Source organism: Onychomys torridus, chromosome 16 (genome assembly GCF_903995425.1).
Source record: "Onychomys torridus chromosome 16, mOncTor1.1, whole genome shotgun sequence".
NCBI lineage: Eukaryota > Metazoa > Chordata > Mammalia > Rodentia > Cricetidae > Onychomys > Onychomys torridus.
Genome location: NC_050458.1, coordinates 3,945,849 through 3,970,720, shown reverse-complemented (window position 1 = coordinate 3,970,720; position 24,872 = coordinate 3,945,849). Strand labels below are relative to the sequence as shown.

Sequence of the window (24,872 nt, the reverse complement as noted above, 5' to 3'; positions counted from 1 at the left end):
ATTAGGCCTGGAAACAGCCTCTGACAAACAGAGAGGAACCCATCAGCTTGGTAAAGAGCATCTACAAACCCTTCAGCCAACCTTGGACTTAGACAGATGTTGTCTCTGTCTTTTCAGTGCAGTGGAAGTCCTGCCCAGCTGCAGTCACGTAAGGGATATGAAGGTCAGGAGGGAAGAAGTGCAGATTCTATGATATCGCTGCAGAAACTCTTATCAGCAACTCCAGCAGTGATGAGTAGCCACAGCAGGGCAGGGATACTGACGGCCCCAGTACAGGAAAGCTCTAGGCCACCTTTAGAGGCTACATCAGAGGCACAGTGTGGAAGAAAGGAGTACGAAGGTGGAGTTTATTAAAATTAGATTTTCTTTGCCCTGGGAAAGATGAACGCAAAGGCAAGTGGGAAGAGACTGGAAGAACATGTGTAAGACACACATGACAAAGGACTGTTAGCTAAGATGTGAAAATTCTTAACTGAATAATTAGAATTTAACCCAGTTTAAAAATGGGGTGAAGACTGTTGTGGTTAGTTCTGGTTGTTGCTTTGTTGTGTTTTTCCCACTTATTTACTTCATGTGTGTGTGTGTGTATACATGGCACACATGTGGAGACCAGGACAGCTTTGGACAGTTGTTCCTATCAGTCTGCCCAGTGTGTTGGGGCTCGAACTCAGGCTGCCAGATGTGACAGAAGTGCCTTTACCTCCGACCATCTGCATGGCCCCGCAGCGAGGAGTTCTGTTGTTTCCTTTGAGACTGGGTCTCTGTGTAGACCTGTCTGTTCTGGAACTGCCCTGTAGACCAGGCTGGCCTCGAATTCACAGAGATTCCCCTGCCTCTGCCTCCTGAATCCTGGCATTGATTGATTCATTGACTGATTGGTTGATTTTGGTTTTTTTGAGACAGGGTTTCTCTGTGTAGCTTTGGCACCTTTCCTGGAACTACCTCTGTAGACCAGGCTGGCCTCGAACTCACGGAGATCCACTTGCCTCTGCCTCCCGAGTGCTGGGATTAAGGGCGTGCACTACAACCACCCGGCTGAATCCTGGGGTTAAAGGCGTGATGGTTAGTGGTTTTATTTATTCATTTTATTTGTGAAATTATAATATAATTCCATCATTTCCCTCTTTCCTCCCTCCAAACCTTTCCTGTTCTCTTTCAAGTTTGTATCTGTGCAGGTTGGCCTGAGGACATGTTTGAGGAGAATTTGACTGACTGAGGTCGGAGGACCTACCTAGTGTGGGTGGCACCATTGTCTAGGCAGGTGATCCTCGCTGTGTAGAAGTAGAGAGAGTGAGCAAAGCAAGCATTAGTTCATTGCCCTCTGCTCATGGCTGTGGGTGCAATGTGATCAGCTGCTTCACGCTCCTGCTGCCCGGAATGGTGAGGCAGACCCTTCCTCTGTAAGTTCTCAGTCAGGGTTCATCACAGCAGCAGGGAAGGACACTGAGACAGGGACCTTAACAAACACTGTCCAAGAAGATACAGGAACAAATGGGCATGGAAACACTCCAGCATGTGCTGTCAAGGGAAGGCAACCTAAAGCAATGCTTAAGTAAGATGCTTAAATCCAGAACATGAACAGCGTGGGATGTTGTTGGTAAGAATGTCTGTCAGCAGCCTGGCATCATGGTGCTTGTTATAATCCCGCCCTGATGGGAGGCAAGGTGGAGACAGGAGGAGCTTCAACTGCACAGTGGGGTTGAGGTTGACTTGAGCTACAGAGCAGACATTGCTCAGAATGCAGCTGAACGTTTGAGTGTCTGAGTGCCATGCAAGGCTCTGCACCACAGGACAGAACAAAGTATACATCTCCAGGGTTTTATTCATTACGATGGGAAAGTAAAACAGTACAATCCACACTGGAAGACAGTTTGACACTTCTTACTGAACTGACTATTTCTGCCACAAAAGCCAGAAGTGATATTCTTTGGTAGGAGTCAAAACATGTCCACACAAAAACTTGTCTATAGGTATTAATAGCCCCTATGTTCAAACTTGAGCAAATGTGGAATCAAGCAAGATGTTCTTCAGTAAAGGAATGGATTAGCTGACTGGTACATCCAGACAATGTCCTATCATCCAGCACTGAAAACAAAGGAACCAGTAACCAGGTGAGACAGTAGAAGATGCTGATGTGTATGCGCTGAGTCAAAGCAGGGCAAAGGCCGTACTGACCGTCGGAGGCCGGCCTTGAAGCTGACAGATGGGACCGTACTGACCGTCCGAGGCCGGCCTTGAAGCTGACAGACGGGACTGTACTGACCGTTGGAGGCCGGCCTTGCAGCTGACAGACAGGACTGTACTGACCGTTGGAGGCCGGCCTTGAAGCTGACAGACAGGACTGTACTGACCGTCGGAGGCCGGCCTTGCAGCTGACAGACGGGACTGTACTGACCGTCGGAGGCCGGCCTTGAAGCTGACAGATGGGACCGTACTGACCGTCGGAGGCCGGCCTTGCAGCTGACAGACGGGACTGTACTGACCGTCGGAGGCCGGCCTTGAAGCTGACAGACGGGACTGTACTGACCGTTGGAGGCTGGCCTTGAAGCTGACAGATGGGACCGTACTGACCGTTGGAGGCCGGCCTTGCAGCTGACAGATGGGACCATACTGACCGTCGGAGGCCGGCCTTGCAGCTGACAGTCAGGACTGTACTGACCGTTGGAGGCCGGCCTTGAAGCTGACAGATGGGACCGTACTGACCGTCGGAGGCCGGCCTTGCAGCTGACAGACGGGACTGTACTGACCGTCGGAGGCCGGCCTTGAAGCTGACAGACGGGACTGTACTGACCGTCGGAGGCCGGCCTTGAAGCTGACAGATAGGACTGTACTGACCGTCGGAGGCCGGCCTTGCAGCTGGCTGAAGAGACTTAGCAACAGTTGTGCAGGCAGGTGTCCCCCTGTTTGGGGGTGGCCAGGGCAGCTCGAGCAGAGACTGGAGGATAAACTGAGGGAATGGGCTCTGGAAGAGGAGAGATTCTTGTGGGTGGTAGGAGGACAGCAGAGATGCAGTGAGGCTGGAGGGACTCGTGTGTGTGTGTGTGTGTGTGTGCGCGTGTGTGCGTGTGTGCAGTGATGTCACAGACCTAGTCATCTGGTAAACCATAATTAAAGACTAGAATCGGACCAGTGCGGCTAGCGCAGTGGCATGGGGATCTGTTTGAGTCCTGCTGCCTTGAACCTGAAAGTGTCCTCTAGTGTGTCTTCGTCTCTTCTTCTGCTTCTGTAGATAAAGATGCAGAACAGTTCTGATTTCAGGTCACTTTCCAAAATCCAGAATTTGTGCATCCTGAGATACAATTTGTTCTATGTATTCAAAAATATGAGACGTATTACAAATTTGAAGCCTGTGAGGCCATCATCTCCTGAAAGCCTTTTAAAGAACAATCTCATGTCACAGTGATCTTTCCTGAACAGCGTGGTTCTTTTGAGTGCCTGAACAAAAGGTCACAGTTGATTGGTAAGTGTTGTAGTCTGTCACGACCCCATGACAGGTCAGACAGAGCATTTTAAAGAGAGAACAATTACCAGTCTCCGTAGTGTTAGTCAGAGTGTAAATGACTAAATACTGGGTTTAAGAGATTGTGAACAAGAACTGGAAGGAAACTGAGCTGTGTAAAATAGCAGGGAGCTCTGACAGGTGCTGTCTGATTCTTGCAGGCCATTGAGGCAGGGGATTGGACTACACTAGAGGACACTTCCTGGAAGGTAGTGGGGCCGAGTGAGGCCTGCAGCCAGTGAGTCCTTCTCTACTGTGTTACGGTGACTCGTGAGCTTTTGAGCAGTCTGTAAAGATAGTTCCTGGGATGGAGGCTGAGAGCAGTGTGTTCTTCGAGAAGACCCTAGGTCAGCTCCGAGCACCCATGTCAGGCGGCTCATAGCCTCCTATAACTCCAGTTCCGGGGACCCGGTGCCTTTGACCTCTGTGCACACATGCACAACACTACCCCACCATATGTACACAATTCCTGGGAGCTACTCAAGAGAACCTCTGTTCCCATCTCTGAAAGATTCCCAGGGCTCTCTGGGAGACTGAGCCCTCCCGTTGTTTGCCGCCTTACTTGGAGAGACTGTGGGCCGGCTCAGTCAGGAAATGCTGCGCCTCATTGCTTGTCAACTTGAGGTGGTTATTCTGCCTGAGAAACTCTGGAAGCTGCTGGTCCTGTTTCGCCTCTGGGTCTTGGCATTTCCCACTTTCTACCCCACCAATTGGTTCCTACGTATCTTATTCTTATCCCCATAATCTGAGCTTGGAAAAACAGGAAGAAGAGAAAATTCTGTTTTCCTTTCTTAAATCAGATTGTCGCACTCACTCCTGTCTTCACTATCTAGGTATCAAAGGACAACCCCTCAGTGCCAAGAGAGAAAAGGACCAGCGCTCCCTGTAAAGCCTCGGGTACCCCTCCCATCCCAGAGGCTCCAGCTGTGAAACATCCACCTCCTGTGTGGAGGTGCTTCTCCCACTGCGGGGTCACTTAGCGATATGCCTGCCATTTTAAATGGCTCCTCAGCTCCTGCAGCTGTGTTAGGTCTGTGCAGAGGTCTCCGGGTGGCGTGTTGACAGTAGGGGCTCCAAGAGTGGCTGATGTGGAGGCTCTGGGGTCTCCTGATGGAATGGAAAAGTAGACCGTAGTCTCACAGCAGTCAGACAACCTCAGGGATGTCTACTGGCCCTCCCCGAGGCTGTGTGAAGGAGGATGTTGTGGTCCTCACACTCGTGCTATTAGGATGGAGGCTTTGCATGGAGGTGGGAGCCTGCCAGCACCTGTGCATGTTCCAACTGGATTTTCACATCCCCGAAGGAGTTCCGTGTTACTGAAACGAGACGGGCAAACCCAGAGGCTCTTCCCTGGCTTTATACTGGTGCCAGATGTGAAGTTGAACTTGAAGATGAGGTGGGTGGCATACTGTAACCCCAGGACTCAGGAAGCAGAGGCAGGAGGATCCAGAGTCTGAGACAAGCCTGTGATAAAAGGCAAGGTTGTCTGCAAAACTGAACTAAATTGAGGACTAGTGGACCCACAAGGTGGCGCTGTTGGGCCATGTGGGCAATGCTGTTAACTCAGCTGTTGTCCACAGCCTGACCTCCCGGGACTTCAATGTCCTTTGCCATAGGAGTTTCAAACACCGCATAATTTCATAGTAAAGAGTCTAGAAAGCAAAGGTATTAAGCTATCCAAACCAGCAATTGCTATTTTTTGAAAATTTTATTTAGACTTATTTAAATCTATTATCTTTTCTAAAAGTTCAATTGTGACTGTACTTTAGTCATTAAAACAATACATAATACGAATATTACCAGAACATATCAAGACACCCCTGTTTAGTGTTTTTGGTTTTTGGTTGGAGGAAGAAAAATTTGGGTAAAGGTAAGAAATACTTAGGAACAGCAAGTCCAGGAATTCAGTCACTTCCTGTAGAGGATATTTCCAAAGATTTTGTAGTTGTTTTTCCACAAACGCTTACTTTGTGTTCAGTGACAACAAGGTTGCTTCTGAACACTTGTACCCGGCTGCTTCCTGTGGAGCAGGGGACCCTGCAACCCTCCATTGTTCTGGGGTGAGGAGTCTGTTTGGAATGTGAACACTAGACTCAGGCCCCTTGTATGGGCTCTTTGATGGAAAGGATTCAGTTCATGGATCTCATGATCAAACACAGTGCCTGATGTTTTACTCAGACAGTGAAGGTCATGCCTAGCGCCCAACACTCAGGGTTTCTCTGAAGAGCAGATGTGTTATTTCAGGAGAAGGCGTGCCTGCTGCATAGTAACTTTATGTGTGTAGATGTTATGATTTCTACCTCAAATGTTACAGGCAGTTGTTCACATGATAAGACATAGGTGTAAGAATTCAAGTGTTTCTTGTTTTGATTTGTTTTTCCTTCTCAATAAGCTTAGTTCCCTGAGGGCATCTACTAAGTAATTCCTGATTAACCTAGTTTAAATTAGTTTGTGAATGCCAACATAATGCACTGGCCCTTTAAAAAGTATCATTCAGTAATTTATACATTTCTAATTCACCTTTCCCTTTGCTGTGTTAATGAAGTTTTAATTATGAAATAATTGATAGGATGGCATTGAGGAGGTTACAGAATTTAAATTTTAGGCCTTCAATGGAGTGCAGTTGGTAGGAGAGTTTTTGCCTCAAATGTGGGAACCTGGCTTTGCTCCTTAGTTCTGCACAAACTGGGTTTGATGGCACAAACCAGCTACACAGCCACATTCGAGGCCAGCCTGGGCTGCCTGAGGTCGTGTCTCAGAAGTGGAAACAGGGCTACAGTGTTAGAAGTGCCACAGAACATGGCTTCTCTGCAAGCTTGTCTGTAGAGTGCAATGTATCCTGCAGTAGACCCCGCTCGTCTACACATTGCCTATTGGAGTGTCTGTTGTTTCCCGCCTCGGAAGGCGGCTCTGATGGCTTCCTCCAGGGACCAGGCTGTGCTCAGGGCTGTCCACAGCTCCTTTCTCAGTTCCCTTCTCCAGTCTTGGAGAACATGACCAATTGCCCTCCTTTTAAGATCCCCGGCAGTGGCTGGACAGTGGCTGAGAGCACTGAGTTCAGGTCCCAGGAAGGGCTCAGGGGAGTCACAGTTTCCTGACCTTCAAGGGCACCGAATGCATACATATAAATAAAAATAAATCATTTTTAAAGGAAAAAATGAAAAAGCACCACAGGTAAATATTTGCATAATTATCTTTATTTAGGAGAGATAGCTCAAAGCTTAGAAGTTTGCATTTTAACCATAGGACTGATAAATAGAAACTTAATTCTCAGGCACTTCTAATACAAGAGTCCTAAAAATAAATAAATAAATAAGCTTTCAAATCCAGCGTAGTTTAAGGTGAAGCACCCACCGGACTCTAGACGCTTTCACAGTGACACTAAGCTTGCTGTTGCAGTATCAGGTGAGCCATAGAGAGAGGAGCCAAGTCCCAGAGCCACAGGCACAGCCAGCCTCATCTGGCCACAGCTCTCACCCACCTTGGAACCTGTGGTGATAGTCAGCTGTCAATCAAAAATGGTCATTTTTTTGTAGCTGGAGTTTTCTCTCCGGGTCCCGCCAAGCCCCGGCAGTCCGACAGCCCACTTATAAGATAAACACACAGACGCTTATATTATTTAAACTGTTTGGCCTAATGGCTCAGGCTTCTTGCTAGCTGTTCTTCTATCTTAAATTAACCTATTTCTATTAGTCTATAAGTTGCCACGTGGCTCATGGCTTACAGGTACCTTACATCCCCCTTGTCATGGCGGCGGCTTGCAGTGTCTCTCTGCCTCAGCCTTCCACCTCCCAGAATTATTCTCCTCCTTGTCCCACCTACCCTATCCTTCCTGCCTGGCTACTGGCCAATCAGAGTTTTATTTATCAATCAATCATCCACAGCAATTTTTAACTTCTCTTAGGCATGATTTAAAATGCCAATGAACTTGAACCTAGGTAATATGAGGCAAATAGCTTGTGTTAAGATTCAATAGGAAAATTGTGATACATGCATGTAATAGAATAATCTTCACCCATTAAAACTTGATTATAAGATGCCAGGCACATGGCTGTAATCTCAACACACAGGAGGTGGAGGCAGGATCAGGAGTTCAAGGTCAACCTTGACTACATAGTTTGAGGCTTTGGGGCTACGTGAGCCTTTGTCTTAAAAACTGTTCTAAGGCAGTGTTAATAGTGATGGATGTTTACAGACTAGTAAAGGGTTAACGTTGGTCCATGTGGTAAGTGTTAATACATATGTGAACAGAGGGAAGAAGAACTGGAGGCCCACAGCAGCAACTGTTGGACCTTTTAGGTGGTAGGAGTGTGGGTAACTCTCCTTTGTTCGTATTCATTTTCTGAACATTTGACCATGAGACAGAACTAGTCTCAGGAAAAGCTGAAACTTTGAAGTCCTGTGACAATGAACCTAAGTAAGGTACACTCAGGAAGGACTCAGCAGGTTCTCCTGCGTCTAGCCATCCTGAAACATTAGTGAGCTGAGCACCGTGCCTCTGCCAGGATACTCAGACAAATAACACCCATTTCTTGCCCTGTAGAGACGTGGTCTGAAGTTGTAGGACCACCATGAGCAAATAGCAGTTTGTTGTTCTTTTGAGTTAGGATCAGTCCACCCAGCTGACCCCCATTCCCTAAGCATGAGTTTTGCATGGACATTTGTTCTGGATTTCCTGATTGAATGTGTAGAGTTGCATGGGCAGTTAGAAATATTATATGAAGCTCCACTCTGTCACAGCATAGCAATAATGAGCTCATATCTCTGGGTCTTTGAAATGATTAAAATCACTCTATTAGGAAGAAAAGAGGCTGAGGAGATATGGGATTCCCCCTATGTGTTCCTGGCCTGAGACCTGTGAATCTGTGTAGATTAGGGTTATGAACAGTCACTGCTCACTGGGAGATCTGTGGATCTGTGTAGACTAGGGTTATGAACAGTCACTGCTCACTGGGAGATCTGTGGATCTGTGTAGACTTGGGTTATGAACAGTCACTGCTCACTGGGAGATCTGTGGATCTGTGTAGACTTGGGTTATGAACAGTCACTGCTCACTGGGAGATCTGTGGATCTGTGGCAGGACCTGACAGCTCCCTCAAGCTCTTGCTGTGTGGCTCCTTAAGGTTATATTCTGGCTGGAAGCCACTGGATTCCTCTAAAGATAAGACAATAGACAACAGGACACAGAGAAGCCAGACGGGCTCCATCAGCTCTGCTGTCTTCAACAGTAGACTCGGTAGGCAGTTAGGCTCTGACAGCCCCTTCTGGCTGTGCCAGTTTTTGCTGACATTTTGCTCCAGGGTCTTAGCTCTAATACTTCCTTCCAGTTGCTCCCTAGGTATGACGTCATCAGTGCTTGAACCAGGAATGTAACACTTAGTCATGCCTTTCCCAGTGACTTTCCAAATGAGAAACAAATCGATACAGTATGTACGGTTGTTGACATTGGATATAGAAATAGATTTAAGGTTATCAGCAAGTCGGACTGAAACAGAGCATCTTCCATTAGTTCCTGACCGCCAAGAATTTGATCCTAGAACTTCTGTACATTGATCCAAAACTGGATCCAGAATTTGGGATATAAATGGAAAAGCATGGTCAATAGAACTTTCCATCAAGTCAGTGACTTTCAAGCTTCCACCCAGACCTCCTTTCTGGTTTGTTGTTTGGGTTCAGGGTTTAGGTCAGAGCTGGTTGACATGGGGGAGAGCTAAGTGACTATTTCATCCCACAGAGTATGTAACTGCATCAGCGCTCTACATAGGGTAAGAGTTCTAACTGCACCCCACCCCACCCCAGACTTGACCCCATACTCCCATGACAGTGCCCACATATCTGCCTCTATTCCCATCCATGGACAGCTTCATGTATCCTGCCCTTCAAACCAGGGCTCTCATGAAGAGCAGGGTGCTTTCTGGGGCTTGGCTGCCTCCCCCACAGGCTACTCATGTTCCAGGTCATTGTGTTTTTACTCTACCAGGAGCCAGTTCTTTTTCCTGGAGGTTTTGCCCCCCAACTAGATGTCACCCCATTGCTGGAAGGCACTCCGTTACCAAGAGATGGATGTGCCTTGCAAGCTTGCCTCAGCATGGCAGGCTGCTGTGCTCAGCCTGGCATGGTGATAACCTGTGGACTGAGGGCTGGCTAAGCCATACAGCTGATGAGGAGCTGAGCTGACTTTACTCCCAGCGCCACACACATTCTGCCGTGGCCAAGCTTTGATAGTTTCTAGCACAGGAACACTAGCTGTGCAGTTCTGAGGTGCTCCTCACGGGAGCCAGGCTCGTCTCCCTCCCTCCTGCTTCCTCCATCTCAGAGTCGGCCCTCGTTGTCTACTTAGCTTTCAGACCCAGTTCAGGGGTCTGACTTAGCCCTTTGTGACGTCAGCTGTTGACATTCTTGTGAGTGCCCCTAACTTTGTGTTCGGGATGGGTCTTGGTAAGTACACCCTTTGGTAAATCCCAGGGCTTCTAGTAGTCCTTCCAAATGCCCAGTCCTACAGAGATGTCTATAAATAGCTTGTTCCTCAGAAAAATGTCCCAAAGATGACTTTGTTATGCTCTTTTTTGCTTGTGAAAGATGACACCATTGGACCCAGCAGACTTTCAGTCAGAATTTTTAGGTTTTCTTGCAGCCCAGTGGTTACATTCCTAACCACTTATCCTAGAATAAACAAGAACCAACTTCCCATAGCCTGTACACCAAGTCTGACAGCTTCACTGTGCGATGGCTCCATTGTGAAGGAAGGGGCCTGCCATCAAGCCTGACAACCAACATAGACCCCTGGTAGAAGGAGAGAACAGAAGGTATCCTCTGGTTTCCTCAGCCACACCATGTGCTCCACGGGCAGATAGAAATAAATGTGATACCTTTTTAACAGCTCTGATATGATCATTAATTCCCGTAACAACCAAGTGTCCTTCAGTAACAAGCTGATCAACAAGTGTTGGTTTGTCTGTAACATGGAACAGTACTCGGAGTGAAAGGGGCAGTCGCATATACAGCTGTGTATGGAGAGACTGACGTGTGCTCCTGTGTGGTTTCACTGACACTGTACTCTCCAGTGGTTACAGAAGTGGAAGGCACACAGTGGCTTGTCAGGGCTGAGAAGACAGAAGAAGTGGGGGTAGGGCTGGGCGCAGGGTTACACTGCTCCTGCAGAGGACCAGCACCCGGTTCTCTGCCATCTCTAACTCAGTTTGGGGGTCCAGTGCCCTTTCCTGGCCCTTGTGGGTACTACGCATATAGGTGATGATCAAGCATGTGTGCAGGCCTACACACACACACACACGCATGTGCACTCATGATACACATGATGAACATAAATAAATCTTAGAAACAAAACAAGAGCAGCATGCCAGCCCCCCAGTGTTGGGAATACTTGTGTTTTGGCCATGTGGGCGCGGGAATTCTACCTGTAATGTCCTCCTGCATCCTGAATGAGATGACCTTCCTGCTGTGGTTGATAAGGTGTTGTCACCAGGGTCACAGGAAAGGAGACACGGGGCCTCCTGTGTTATCGTACAGGTGGGTCTGGAGTTGTTTCCAAATACATTTAACTGTAAAGATCTTAGTCCCGACCCCTGGGGCAGTAGTTGACTTCTGTTCTGGTTTTTATTCATTTTAGGACAAGGTCTGAATAGATTTCTAGTGATTGGTGTATAGATTGAGATTGTTGGGCGGCTGTTTTCTCGTAATTCAGGCTGATGTGTTCGTGTAACATTAAACATGGAATCACATAGTTCTGATCTGTAACAGGACAAGTGTACCTAGTGCCTGGACACTGGTGTGTCAGAAAGACAGCAGCCTGGCTTTTCCTGTAGACCGGAGGGGACAATAGGGGTGATTGGGATGTAATTGTGTGGTCTGTCATTGGACCCACACAAGGGCACAGCTTGCTCCTTCATAACGTGAATTCCCTTCAAAACACCCGCTCACCTTTTCATACTGAAAACTAAAGCCAAGTCTATGCCAGAGAGGCAGTAGGTGACAGTTGCACTTTGCCACTCAGGAGGAGAGATGGAGGGTACTCAGAATAGTTGTCCAAGAACATCGAATTACATGCTTCAGTACAGGAAGTTTATCCAGATTGATAGGGAACCCAGAAAACTAGAAGCAATAGAGGATGTTGTATGCTAGCCTGTCTTTGGGATGTCTCTGGGCCTCTGTGGTCCTCACATGAGCTTGACAGTGTTGTCGCCAGCTCCTGTCCAGCACTGCCAGCCCACGTGTTGTAGCCTGATGTGCACATTGTAAATGAAGTCTTGCCAGATACCATTAGTGGTTTCTCCGTGTACATTGATTAAAGACAGTGGATCGCAGCCTTGCATGACCAACACAAGTTTCAGCTTCATGGTGACTCTGGGATTTGGACTTTATATGAAACCAGCTAATAAGACACATTTCATGCCCACAGTGAATTTTGTTTATTGATTGATGATGCTCTTCTGCAATCCAGGTTGGCTGCCTAGCACGCTGCTTTCACAGTTCTTCCTAAGAACTGAGTGTTTAGACAGTGCATTAGTGTACAGAGAGGCCACATAACAACTGAGTGGTCAGACAGTGCACTAGTGTACAGAGAGGCCACATAACAACTGAGTGGTCAGACGGTGCACTAGTGTACAGACAGGCCACATAAGAATTGGGTGGTCAGACGGTGCACTAGTGTACGAGAGGCCACAAAAGAACTGAGTGGTCAGACGGTGCACTAGTGTACAGAGAGGCCACATAAGAACTGAGTGGTACAGGGAACACTAGTGTACAGAGAGGCCACATAAGAACTGAGTGGTCAGACGGTGCACTAGTGTACAGAGAGGCCACATAAGAACTGAGTGGTCAGACGATGCACTAGTGTACAGAGAGGCCACAAAAGAACTGAGTGGTCAGACGGTGCACTAGTGTACAGAGAGGCCACATAAGAACTGAGTGGTCAGGACAGGTTGCACTAGTGTACAGAGAGGCCACGTAAGAACTGAGTGGTCAGACGGTGCACTAGTGTACAGAGAGGCCACATAAGAACTGAGTGGTCAGGACAGGTTGCACTAGTGTACAGAGAGGCCACGTAAGAACTGAGTGGTCAGACGGTGCACTAGTGTACAGAGAGGCCACGTAAGAACTGAGTGGTCAGGACAGGGAACACTAGTGTACAGAGAGGCCACATAACAACTGAGTGGTCAGACGGTGCACTAGTGTACAGACAGGCCACATAAGAACTGAGTGGTCAGACGGTGCACTAGTGTACAGACAGGCCACGTAAGAACTGAGTGGTCAGGACAGGGAACACTAGTGTACAGAGAGGCCACGTAAGAACTGAGTGGTCAGACGGTGCACTAGTGTACAGACAGGCCACGTAAGAACTGAGTGGTCAGACGGTGCACTAGTGTACAGACAGGCCACGTAAGAACTGAGTGGTCAGACGGTGCACTAGTGTACAGAGAGGCCACATAAGAACTGAGTGGTCAGACGGTGCACTAGTGTACAGACAGGCCACGTAAGAACTGAGTGGTCAGGACAGGGAACACTAGTGTACAGAGAGGCCACGTAAGAACTGAGTGTTCAGACGGTGCACTAGTGTACAGACAGGCCACGTAAGAACTGAGTGGTCAGACGGTGCATTAGTGTACAGACAGGCCACGTAAGAACTGAGTGGTCAGACGGTGCATTAGTGTACAGAGAGGCCACCGAAGTGGGCCCAGGGCAAGCCTGAGGATGAGATTTAAGAGCACAGCCTGGCAGCAGGAGGGTCTTGCCAACCAGAAAGGACAAGGATTAGAATAATGAGTTAAACCTAGTTAGTTTGGTCTAATGACAAGCTGTGGCTGTTTGTTTACCTTTTCTCCCTCTTATAAACGGTATTTTCTTTTCAAGAGTGCTTCTGTGGATCTGGGGATGTAGTTCAATGGGTGACCCCTTGCTTAGCTTGTGTGAGACTCTGCTTCCAAATTCTGTGGCCCTTAGCCAGAGTTAAAGGTCAGCCTCCACATCACTGCCATCCATTCTTCTCACCCCTGAGTGCCCAGCAGTCATGCGGGTGGTCTGGCACGGTGCTGCTTCACCTCAGGCGTCCTGGGGGCTGTGCATGGGCCCCTTGACCTGCTTGTGTGTCACAAAACTGTGTGTCCTTTCCTACGCCACACCGTGGCTGTAAGTCAAGTTCCTTGGCATTGCTGATTTCTTTGCTGAACCTTGTTAGGAATTCAGTACAGCTCCGGTGGCCACGGAAGGAGCTGTCTCACCTTGCACCTGAGGTATGCTCACAGCATGTGGCCCGCACTGTGGCGGGTCACTTCCCTGACCGAAGGGAAAGCGATATCTGCCTGTGGGAGTCTTCACTGTGGCTGTGGTGAAGCACTTCCTCCAGGACAGAAATGACCAGCTTCCTTTCTCACCTCAGCAGATAAGGATTCCCAGTCTGCACACCAGAAGACCTGAGTCAAGACACCAGGTAGATAGATTTTAAGGAGCATTCTTACAGAGTGTAGCCAACATGTCTTAGCTCTTGGAAAACACTTGGCATAGGCTCTTTTATTTCCAGGATCGTTGTGTTAGGTTTTTGTTTGTTTGCTTTGGTGCCCTAGTCAGTAAACAGTGCAGGGGGAAACTGGAGAATCTCTCCCAGCACTGGCGACTGTCCAATGAAGTCTCAAGATGGAGGTCCTTGTATATAAGCGAGAAGACAACCTTTACTCTGTGGAAACTGTGCCTTCTTAAGTTTCTAAACTTTTCTAGACTTATTTTAAGTGTAGGACTACTCTATTTCCATGTTTGTCTGTGTACCAAGTATGTGCCTGATGCCCACAGAGGTCAGAAGATGGCACTGGATTTCCTGCAGCTTGGGTTATGGATGACTGTGAACCACCGTGTGGGTGCCAGGCACTGAGCCTGGGTCTTCTACAAGAGCAACAAGTACTCTTGCTTTCTAATGATTTACTTATTTTATTTTCGGTGCTTTTGTGTTTTGCCTGCATGTGTCTGTGTGAGGGTGTTGGCTCCCCCACCACTGGAGTTACAGGCTCTTGTGAGCTGCCATGTGGATGCTGGGAATTGAACCCAGGTCCTCTGGAAGAGCAGCCAGTGCTCTTAACAGCTGACCTAACTCTCCAGCCCCGGGGATTAATTTTTAAGAATTTATTATTTCAGCTGGGCAGTAGTGGTGCACGCCTTTAATCCCAGCACTCGGGAGGTAGAGGCAGGAGGATCTCTGTGAGTTCAAAGCCAGCCTGGTGTACAGAGGGAGTTTCAGTACAGCCAGGGCTACACAGAAAAACCCAGCCTCAAAAAACCCCCAATTTAAAAAAGAAAAAAAAAAAGAGTTTGTTATTTCAAGTCATCTGTGGTGGCTGAGGCAGGAAAGAGTTTGAGTTTGAGGCCAGCCTGAGTTATATACGTCATGAGATTCTGTCCCAGACAAACCCCTAATCATGATGCTGTGTTATAATCAGTGTGTTTCATCTTGACCTCTGTCCAGAGGTGTCCTTACCAGTTGCTGAACCTTGGTCATGTTCTCTGTCCCTCTCCAGAAGGTCGCCTCTTCTGTCACTGCTTTGGGTAAAGATTCGGTCACTTCCTGTCCACTGGCCTACTGATGGCTTGCTTGCCTCTGGTCTTTCCTGCCGGAAAGCCCAGTAAGACCGTGCCATCTCCTTGGCTGAAGTCTGTAGGGCCTCTCGGGGAAAGTCAGGGACAGTAAAGCTTGCCTTGATGTTACTATGGCTACGTAGCAGTCAGTAACCACCCCATGTTGATGCCTGCTCAGAACAAACCCTCGGGATGTAGGCTGATACCTGCCTCAGAGCCAAGGGCAGCAGCAGAGCTCTGGAGTCAGGCAGCCCAGGCTGGAGAGCTGAGAATCCTGCCAGACTCACTGCCCGTGGGCTCTGCACTCCCAGACCTTGGGACGAGGAGTTTACAGTGGGTGGGCCTAGAACCCAGTGCCATTAGTGTCCCAGGAAAACTTCACCTGAGAACTGTGTGCAAGCCGAGCCTGCCTTTCTATAGGGGCTGGCAAGACGCTTCAGAAGATGAAGGTGCTTACAGCCAAGCTTGATGACCTGAGTTTGATGCCCGGGACTCACATGGTAGACAGAAGGACAGCACCAGCTCCCACAAAGCTGCTCTCTGACCTTTGCACACGCACCATGGCATGCATACATGCAGTGTGCACAAGTCTGCACACATGATAGGTAAATGTTTTCTAAAAAGAGCCTTCTCTGTAAATGCCCTGGTCTTTGCCTTTCTGTTTTCTCTTCAGAAGTTCCTTTTGGGAGACTTTCTTCTTAGATGAATAAAGAGTGAGGCCGGAGCCTGTGGAGCCGAGTGTCATGCGGCTGAGGCATGCCTGTGGTTGAGGCAGGGCAGTGCCAGGCTCAGCTTGGGAGTTCTCAGGTGCTGTCTCTGGAATACTGATGGGCCTGGGTACTAGAGCTGCTACTGTGTACCTAACCTCCAGGAGATTCAGGCCACAGAACCCCGTGGAGTGGGGCTTGGGCGGGACTGTCTTCCTCATCACCTGGTCCTTAGATACTGGGAGTTTGGCAAAATCAAATATTGATGTGACAATGAAACAACAGAAGGGGTTAATTCTGTAAAAATCTGTTGGTTTAATGACATTTCTAAAATCAGTGTGTTAATTCCTTTTCCTTTTTCAATGAAGTCTTAAATGTGTGCCTCAAATACAGTGTGCGTGGGCTTTCACGCAGGTCCTTCTGTTGACTCTGGAGGGTCTCCTTTAAGAAGAACACATGTGAAGGAAGAATCACCAGCAGTAGTGTGTACCTGTGAGGATGGCGGCTTCTAGAGCTTACGGCTCACGGGTGTTTTCGGATATTGTCATGAACTTAAATCTAAGCAATTATATTTTAGCTTCAAAAATATTCCAACACCTTTTTGTGATAAAAACTAAAAGAGCTTTACCATAATTTAATTGCCATTTTGACCCAGCGGATGTGAAGAAAATATTAGTGGAAAATGAACCATAGTTGATAATTCTGTGATTGTTTTTGCTTGGTGAGGAGATTGATTTTGAGGAAGAGGCCGAGGAAGATCAGTGTGTTTCTCTGGCTGCTTGTCTTTGCCTTCACCAGCTGTCACCCCCCCTCCTCTCTCACTGCAGTGTCCGTCCTCCACACCCCACAATGTCCTACGTTTTTGTGAACGATTCTTCACAGACTAATGTGCCCTTGCTTCAAGCCTGCATTGATGGAGACTTCACCTACTCCAAGCGGCTGTTGGAAAGTGGCTTTGACCCAAATATCCGAGACAGCAGGGGCAGAACGGGCCTTCACCTCGCCGCAGCCCGAGGGAACGTGGACATCTGCCAGCTGCTGCATAAATTTGGTGCTGATCCACTGGCCACAGATTATCAGGGGAACACTGCCCTCCACCTGTGTGGCCACGTGGACACCATCCAGTTCTTAGTTTCCAATGGACTCAAAATTGATATTTGGTGAGTTCTTTGTGCCTTTGAAGCCAGGTCATTTCTTCCTGTTAGTTGTTAGTCATGCAGGCTGGGGTCTGATCACCATCTGACCAGTTGTGACGACGAGTTCAGAAAGGCCTCGAAGACTGAAGCCTTGTTAAGGGAGTGTGGGAACAGGAGGCCAGCCCTGGAGTGTGTGTGCGTGTGTGTGCATGTGTGTGTACGTCTCTGTGTGTGGAGTAGTAGCTGGTTTCTGTCAGCCGAAGAAGCTTGTTCAATCAGCTTGTTCTAAACTCACAGTAAGTAGCTCTCGCTCTGGTCTCTTACCTTCATTTTTCATTTATTAGTTTTTAGATTTTTCCATCCAACTATTTATATATTGAGCTCACCTCCCTGCTCCGGCCCTCCCTTTTCTCATTTTATACACGAAGTAGGTAGGTCAAGAGGTCACACAGCTTACAAAGGACAGGGTTGGGGTCTGGCCCGAGCTCCTGCCCGCCGAGCTCCTGTGCCTCATCATAGCTCTTTAGGCTGCACAGTTGGAGGACACCAGGGGTTTGGTTTTGTGGGAAAGGCCAGAGCATCTCAGTACTGAGCCTGGACATTAATCTTCGGGTTCCTGCTGTCCTGGTGTACTGGGGCCGTGGCCACCTGGAGCAGCATGGCAGCGAATGTTCCTGTGACAGCGGGACAGATGGGGAGGAGCTGGCGTGATCTGAGGTCAGCTCTGGTCTTCTGATGCTGGTGCCAGATAGCTCGGTGCTCAAGGCAGCTTTCCACTCTTAAGCCATTTACCTGTATCTACATGTATACACGTATGTAGATACATGTGTGCATATGCGTGAATATACTCACAGTGTGTACAGAGACTGAGTCCAGGACTAGACTTTCCAATTCATCCCTAGGATGTTTTCTTTTTCTTTTATGTACTGTCATCTGTTCTTTCTTTTTCCTAAACAGTCTTTTTTTTCTTTTTCTTTCCTGGAAGGAAAAATCCAGTAATTCAAATGTCAGTTTCTGGCTTGCTTGGGTCTGCTCTGGGTTTGCCTTGTGAACCATTGGCCCACGCTTTCCTTGCTGATAATGAGCCAATGGGTGCCAGTGAGGCGTGGCCACTGCAATGCCTTTCTTTTTGTGACCTTTCTCAGCAATCATCAGGGTGCTACCCCCCTAGTTCTGGCGAAGCGCCGGGGCGTGAACAAGGATGTCATCCGGTTGCTGGAGTCGTTGGAAGAACAGGAGATGAAAGGGTTCAACAGAGGCGCACACTCGAAGCTGGAGACCATGCAGACGGCCGAGAGCGAGAGGTACTGAGGATGCAGCTGTCTGTCTGTCTGAGTGTGTGTGCATACCTGTGCACTAGTGGAGAGGCCAGAGGAGGGTTTCAGGTGTCCATCAGTCACTCTCCACTCATTCCTTTGAGGCAGGGCCTCTCCTGAGCCCGGAGCCTGAGTTTTCTCCACTTCTCCCCGTCCCTTGGAGCTGGGGTTATGGCCTGTGTGGGATGCCTGGCCTGGCCAGTGGGTGCAGGGATCTAAGCCGCAATCCTCAGGTTTGCACACAAGTGCTCGAAACTGTGGTCCATTTCTCCAGCCCACGCTTCTTCACTGAGAAAATGTTCAGGAATTCATGTTTCTCATGATGTGTTTGGAGATTTCATTTTGATCCTGGCCAGTAGGACTCTTTATCAGAAGTACACTTGGGTTTATTTTGCCTGTCATGATTACTCATTAAGGTATGATTAGTTGTTTGAGCAGCTTGCGAGCAATGTTAACCCCTGCTTTCCAAATGCCTGTCGTGGGAGTTTACTGTGTTATTTACAGCTCTGTGGTCACTGAAGCTCCTGGGTGTAAATTAGTAACACTGCTGCCCTCAGTGCCACAGTAGCTGAGACTAAATTCCATTAGAAAGTGACGTTATAAAAATACGAATTAAACCACAGGGAAGAGTACTGAACTCTGAGGATAGATGCAGTAGGCTGTCACTAGTGTTGTGGGGTTGTGGGGAAAGCGGACCCCTCTGACGGCAGCATAGAACAGTGAGACCACTTTGTAAAACATTCTGACAGCTTATTAAAAGTTTCACAGAGTTATCCTGTGACCCAGCAATTCCACTTCTAGGTACAGACCAAATGCCCATCAACTAATGAAAGAATAAATATTACCTGTTTATCCAAAGGAATATTACTCTGCCATAAAAATGAATAAAGTATTGACAGATGCTACAGTCAGAATAAATAGTTTTTAAAAGGGGCTTTATGGAAGAAGCCAGGAATAAAAGTTCTCACACTGTCTATTCTGTCGGTATGCAGAATAATTTCCCCCAAACAGGGAAATTCACAGGGAACAACGTTGGTTGGTGGTTACTGGAGTTTGGGAGGACAGTGAAGGGAGACTAACGGGTGTAGACTTGGAGACGAGCAGCAATACATGTTGGGAATCAGATAGTAGAGATGCTTCACACCTTTGAAAGGCCTCAGAACCCCTAAATTCATCATTTAAAAGATGAATTCAACCGGGCAGAGGCAGGAGGATCTCTATGAGTTCCAGATCATCCAGGGCTACAGAGTGAGACATGAAAAGAAAAAAGTTTTAGTATGAACCTTGACACTAAATAGAGTGATGGAAAATACTGAGGGATAAGCCAGGGAGTGGCGTTATAGCTTAACTGTGACCACCTTCAAAGCAGTGGATTTACCTTGAGGGCTCTGGGGACACAGGATAATGTGTGGGAGGACTTAAAAACAAGGTAGTCCCCATCTCTGTATATTACTCTAAGTTCAGTTTCAATCCTTTAAAAAAGGATTTTATCTTATGTATATGAATGTTTTGTCTGCACGCGAGGATGTACAGCACGTGTGCAGTGCCGGCTGAGGCCAGAAGATCCCTTGAAACTGAAGTTTACAGCTGCCATGAGCTGTCATGTGGGTGCTGGGAATCAAACCTGGGTCCTGGAGAAGAGCAGCAGTGCTGCTAACCATTGAGCCACCTTTCCACCCCTCGGTGTTGTTGTTGTTATGTGAGTCCAGGGTGACAAAGGCCGTTCAGGTGACATGTTCAAAAGCGCAGATGAAGCCAGCTGTGATGAGAGCCTCGTGATTCCAGCCCTGGGGAGACAGAGGCAAGAGGGTCACCACAGGTGAGGCTAACCTGGTCTACATAGTGAGTCTGAGGCCACTCCAGTGAGACCCTACCTCAAAAACAGCTTACAGTCACACCTACACTCCCACCCCCCACCCCCTCCTCTCCAGTGGAGTCTCATAGTCCCTGGACAGTGGGACAAATGTGCTGGATAAAACCTCTGTTCTTATTGGCAGAGCTCCGTGGACTCCTGAGGACGCTCACAACATTCTCATTTTACATAGGATCTGAGTGTGAGAGACTTCAGCTCAGGCAGGGAAGCTTCAGACAGGTCACACTGAGCCTCTTCGTTGTCATTGGACTTCTCAAAGTGCAGATCTTATTATAGACTTGCTGCGATGTCCATATCGGTGTGGACTCTTATGGCAAGTGTCTCATTTTATTTATTTTTAACATAAAGGAATCTGGGTGTGTAGCACACTGACCCATTACGAAGTCAGCAGCTGGAGACTGGAAGCTCATCTCCACTGATGCCTGCCCTTCGCTTAAGTGTGAAGAGGTCAAATCAGAGTGTACGATAAGAAGCCCCTGTTTGCACCGTTTCCCTGCGCTTTGCTGCCGTGTGCTGGTTCTCTTGTTCTGTGGCGGACAGGAAGGGAGGGTTTGGGGAGAACATGAGTTCTCATGGCCAGCTGGCAGCTGCTCTACAATTATGGTCTCTGCGGCTTTAGGCTGCATGCTGTAACCACATGGTGGCCTTCACACCCCAAAGGCCGAGTTCCCATTTTCTCTGTGGTGTTTACACTGCTCGTGATAGTGCCGTGAACACTTGAGTCTGTTTTAGACTCTTTACACTACTGTGTTTCCACCGTGGCTGAGTTTTCCTGCAGAAGAAAGATGAACTCAGTCCCTGTTAGGGTGTGTGAGAGAGAAAGTGACTAGGAGGACGCTGGGCATGGCGACACACAAGCCTGTGTTCCCAGTGCTCAGGAGACTGGGGCGAGATCGAGAGTTCGAGGCCCGCCTCAGCTACAAAATGAGTCCCGGGCAAGCTGAGCTGTGTAGCAAGACCCTGTAAATAAATATATAAAGCAGTAGGGGAAGCTGATGAGAGTTCCTGGCCAGCAAGATGACTCAACAGCTAAAAACACCTGCCATGAAAGCCTGAGTTGGAAGGAGAACTGAATCCCAGAAGTTGCCCTCTGACCTTCACATGGGATCATGTGTGTGCATGTGTGCACACATACAAAAGCACAGAGGATAGTTAAGAGAAGAATTCCTAAGACCAGTCCACATGTACTGTAGGCTGAGAAGTCAGCATCCATTGTTAGATTTTATTCAGAGAATTCTTAACTGGTGTGTGATTAAACTAAATTAGGAGAAATTCCCTTCCAACCTTCACACCCACATAATATATTGAAGTGAACTTTTAAATCTACTGATTTTTTTGTTATTTTTATGAATATGAAATCTCAAATTATGAAGTTGCATTTTGAGTACCTTAGATTTTTAAATTGTATGTGTTTGAGTGTTCTTCCTTACATGTACATATGTGTATTGTATGTGGCTGGTACCTGTAGAGGCCAGAAGAGGGCGTCAGATCCCCTGGAGCTGGAGTTACAGATGATTGTGAGCTGCCGTGTGGCTTCCGGAACATCCAGAGCTCTTACTTACCTGCTGAGCCTTCTCCCTAACCCACCATTTGAATCTTCTAACGGCAAACAAAATAGGTTTTGGTTAATGGCTCGATGGAGACAGACATTTGACCCATTTTAAGATCTCTGCTTGGGGCGTCTTCAAAAAATGTTTTAAATTTATTTTTGGACAGGTTTATACATGCTTACAACATATCTTGATCATATTCATTCCCAGCTCTACTTCAGTAATCTTTCAGTGTGAGAGACTTCAGCTCAGGCAGAGGAAGCTTCAGACAGGTCACAACTGAGCCTCTTCGTTGTCATTGGACTTCTCAAAGTGCACTCCACTTCCCCCAGACACCCACTGGGACTTCCTGACTGGGAATTTAATTTGCCTGCTGGATAGTGAACCAGGGACCCAGTCACTGTAGTTTATCGGTTTGTAGATTCGCAGGAGTTTGTAACCAGCACATTCCTGGGCCCGTGTATCTCTGTAGTGAGCTCTTTAGCACTGCACTGGGAGGCTGGTCTTCTCCAGTACCTTTGCTTGTCTTGTTCCGTGCTCTGTGGGTGACGTGTGTTTTCATGCCCCTTTCTCTCCTCTTCCCATAGTGCCATGGAAAGCCATTCTCTGCTCAACCCCAACCTCCAGCAAGGTGAAGGAGTCCTGTCCAGCTTCCGGACCACGTGGCAGGAGTTCGTGGAGGACCTAGGCTTCTGGAGGGTCCTGCTCCTGCTCCTGGTCATTGCTTTGCTATCTCTGGGCATTGCCTACTATGTGAGTGGGGTGCTGCCCTTCGTGGACAACCAGCCCGAGCTGGTGCATTGAGGGCTCACGGGGGTAAGGCAGGCTCCTGTCAGTATTGGTTTTCAGTTCTTAGACTATTTCTTAGCACAAAGCATCGAGGGCTGTGTTTTGTTTTGGATTTTTACTTATCATGACCCTTTGAGAAGAATGAATTGTTCCTTTGAACTTTGTCCTGTGGTCGGTTGGACTGCATCCTAACACTGCACCAGAATTGTGTGATCAGATGTGGTAGTGACCGAGTGGAGGTCACGGCAGAGGCTCGGGAAGCCTCTGAGTAAGGACCCGACCCTGATGGAGGAGCAGTGGCCACCGGAAAGCAGATTGTTTTTCCTATGATTCCATTTTGTTAGTGGACTGGTTTTCTCTCCTGTTCATTTTCTTTCAGGAGCCCTGTCCTGTTTTTATTTACTTGCCTGGGAAGAGGGTGAAAGTGGCACAACCAAAATGGCATTAGAACTGTTAGAAACTTTGAGTTTTAAAGAGCATTTTCCAGCTTGTGAGACAGCAGTCAGGTTTTGAGAAATAGCAGTCTTTCCTTTACCATGGAGTGATGATGGATCTAACATTTGGTTGCTGTGGGACAATTTTGATTCTAAACTGATTGTTTGCAGTGTGTGTGAAGATTAGCTCGTAGAGTTCACTCTGCCCACTCCCCAGTCTCCTCCCGTTTTTACTTTAAGATGTCCTAATCGGGAAACCCTTTGAGTGAGTGGTCACTAGAGAAGAACTCTCTCCTTCCCCGTCACGGTCACCCAGCACTGCTGCCTGACAGCCCCAGCAGCCAGCTGCGTCTCGTGGTCATCACAGTCACCCTTGGTCCCAGCCAATGCCATCAGGCCAGCCGGGGTCCGACAGTGGAGCTGGAGGGTGTTTCTGAGTAAGAGCCGGGAACGATATCATGCTGGTGTCCCAGTGTCAGTCGGCTACCGTGGCAGCCTGGTGTGACTAGGAATCTGGACCCCAAGCCACGGTGCAGCTTCTAACCGTGTGTTTGAAGCCCCCTTTGTCTGTGGTTCTGTAATATAGAAATCGTGTTTTTATGTTATTATGGGGTATGGAGGCTTAATCATTTTCATTGAGTGAAATCTGAAACCCACAGTGAATAACTAATGGTTTTCCTTTCTGTAGCAAAGGCGCCGCCACTAGTTGACTGTTTGGGTAGAGGGCCCTTCTGCCAGCCTCTTGCTGATGCTGTCTCCTCTGCTTTTAGATCCCAGCCTTTGACCCTTTTCTTCCATGTGGCCTTCCCTAGCTGAAGGAAGTGCTGCACAGCTCCTGACTGGCTGCTTCAGAGTCAGCTTGCAGGCTTGCTCTTGCTTCATCATGCTTGGTGGAGTGCGTGGAGGGAAAGCAGGCTTCTGCCTGGAGAGCAGAACTGCAGTCCAGTGTGTTCGCCACAAGCCGCGTTAGCAGTAGTTGCCCTCTGTAAATGCAATGTATGTAACATGTAAATATGGTGCATCTGAGATGCCTGCATCCTGCCCAGTTCTGGTTCCTCTGCATTGTGTGCTCTGTACTGTTCATGCAGTAATGCCAATAAATGCATTTATAAATCCTCAGTCACTATCCATGTTCTTAGTGTATCAGATTTCAGGACTTCGTAATGGATTGCAGGTAACTATTTTAGAAGCAGAGTGTTTTAAGCCCTGGTGTAGCGTATAAATGCTGCAGAGCTAATCAGTGTACAGTGTATATGGTCCCGTATGGTGACAACTGTCACGATGAGCACCTCCCAGTAGTTCTGTAGCATGCCTCATCTCATTTTACCTTGTCACTCAAGGACGCCACCTGTCCCCATCTCAGAAGATGATCAGGCTGATAAAGCAGCCCCTCGAGGCCAGGTTTCTGCTGGCCTGTGGAGAGCAGGGGCCAGCTGGAGCCTGGAGAGCAGGGGCCGGCTGGAGTCACCTGGGTCTCACTCTAGACTCTGTCCTTCACCTGCTTTCTGTGGCGTCTGGCCACAGCACTCTCTGTGGAGAGCGGCCTGCTGGCTTTCCCCAGGCATCATTGCTGAGTGTCCCCCCCTCCTGTGTCCTCTCCGTTCTGCATGTGTATCTCTGCACGTGCTCTGGGTGTGACTGACACCTGGTATGCCCTGGATGCCTCCCTGTTCTCACCGCTCACCGTGCTCCTGATGGTGCTCTGCTGTGCCTGGCTTGGCTGTTGCTGAGTACTTTCTGTCCCTGCATCACGAGCTTCAGGAGCGTAGGGCTCTAGGTAGACCCTCTGTCCATGATGCATTGCTAGAGCTCCATATGGGCAGACCCTCTGTCCATGATGCATCGCTAGAGCTCCATAGAGCTCCCTGTGCAAAAGTGCTGCAAGCGTTACTTGTTATGTATCTCTGTCTGTATATGTATGTGTACACACACACACACACACACACACACACACACACACACTCATACATATAGTGAGACAAGGTCTTGTG

General features: G+C 48.2%; 1 protein-coding gene across 2 annotated transcripts in view; it reads left to right on the top strand.

The window, feature by feature from the left end:
* Ankrd46 (ankyrin repeat domain 46) overlaps nucleotides 1-24,000 on the top strand; it is a 29,036-nt gene extending 5,036 nt beyond the window's left edge. For both annotated transcript variants that reach the window (XM_036208274.1, XM_036208275.1), the window contains exons 2-4: nucleotides 16,611-16,943; nucleotides 18,065-18,223; nucleotides 22,246-24,000. In XM_036208274.1, coding sequence (XP_036064167.1) covers nucleotides 16,633-16,943; nucleotides 18,065-18,223; nucleotides 22,246-22,462 — 687 coding nt within the window. In that variant the 5' untranslated portion in view covers nucleotides 16,611-16,632 and the 3' untranslated portion in view covers nucleotides 22,463-24,000. The remainder of the gene's footprint in view (nucleotides 1-16,610; nucleotides 16,944-18,064; nucleotides 18,224-22,245) is intronic.
* Nucleotides 24,001-24,872: the final 872 nt, after the last annotated feature.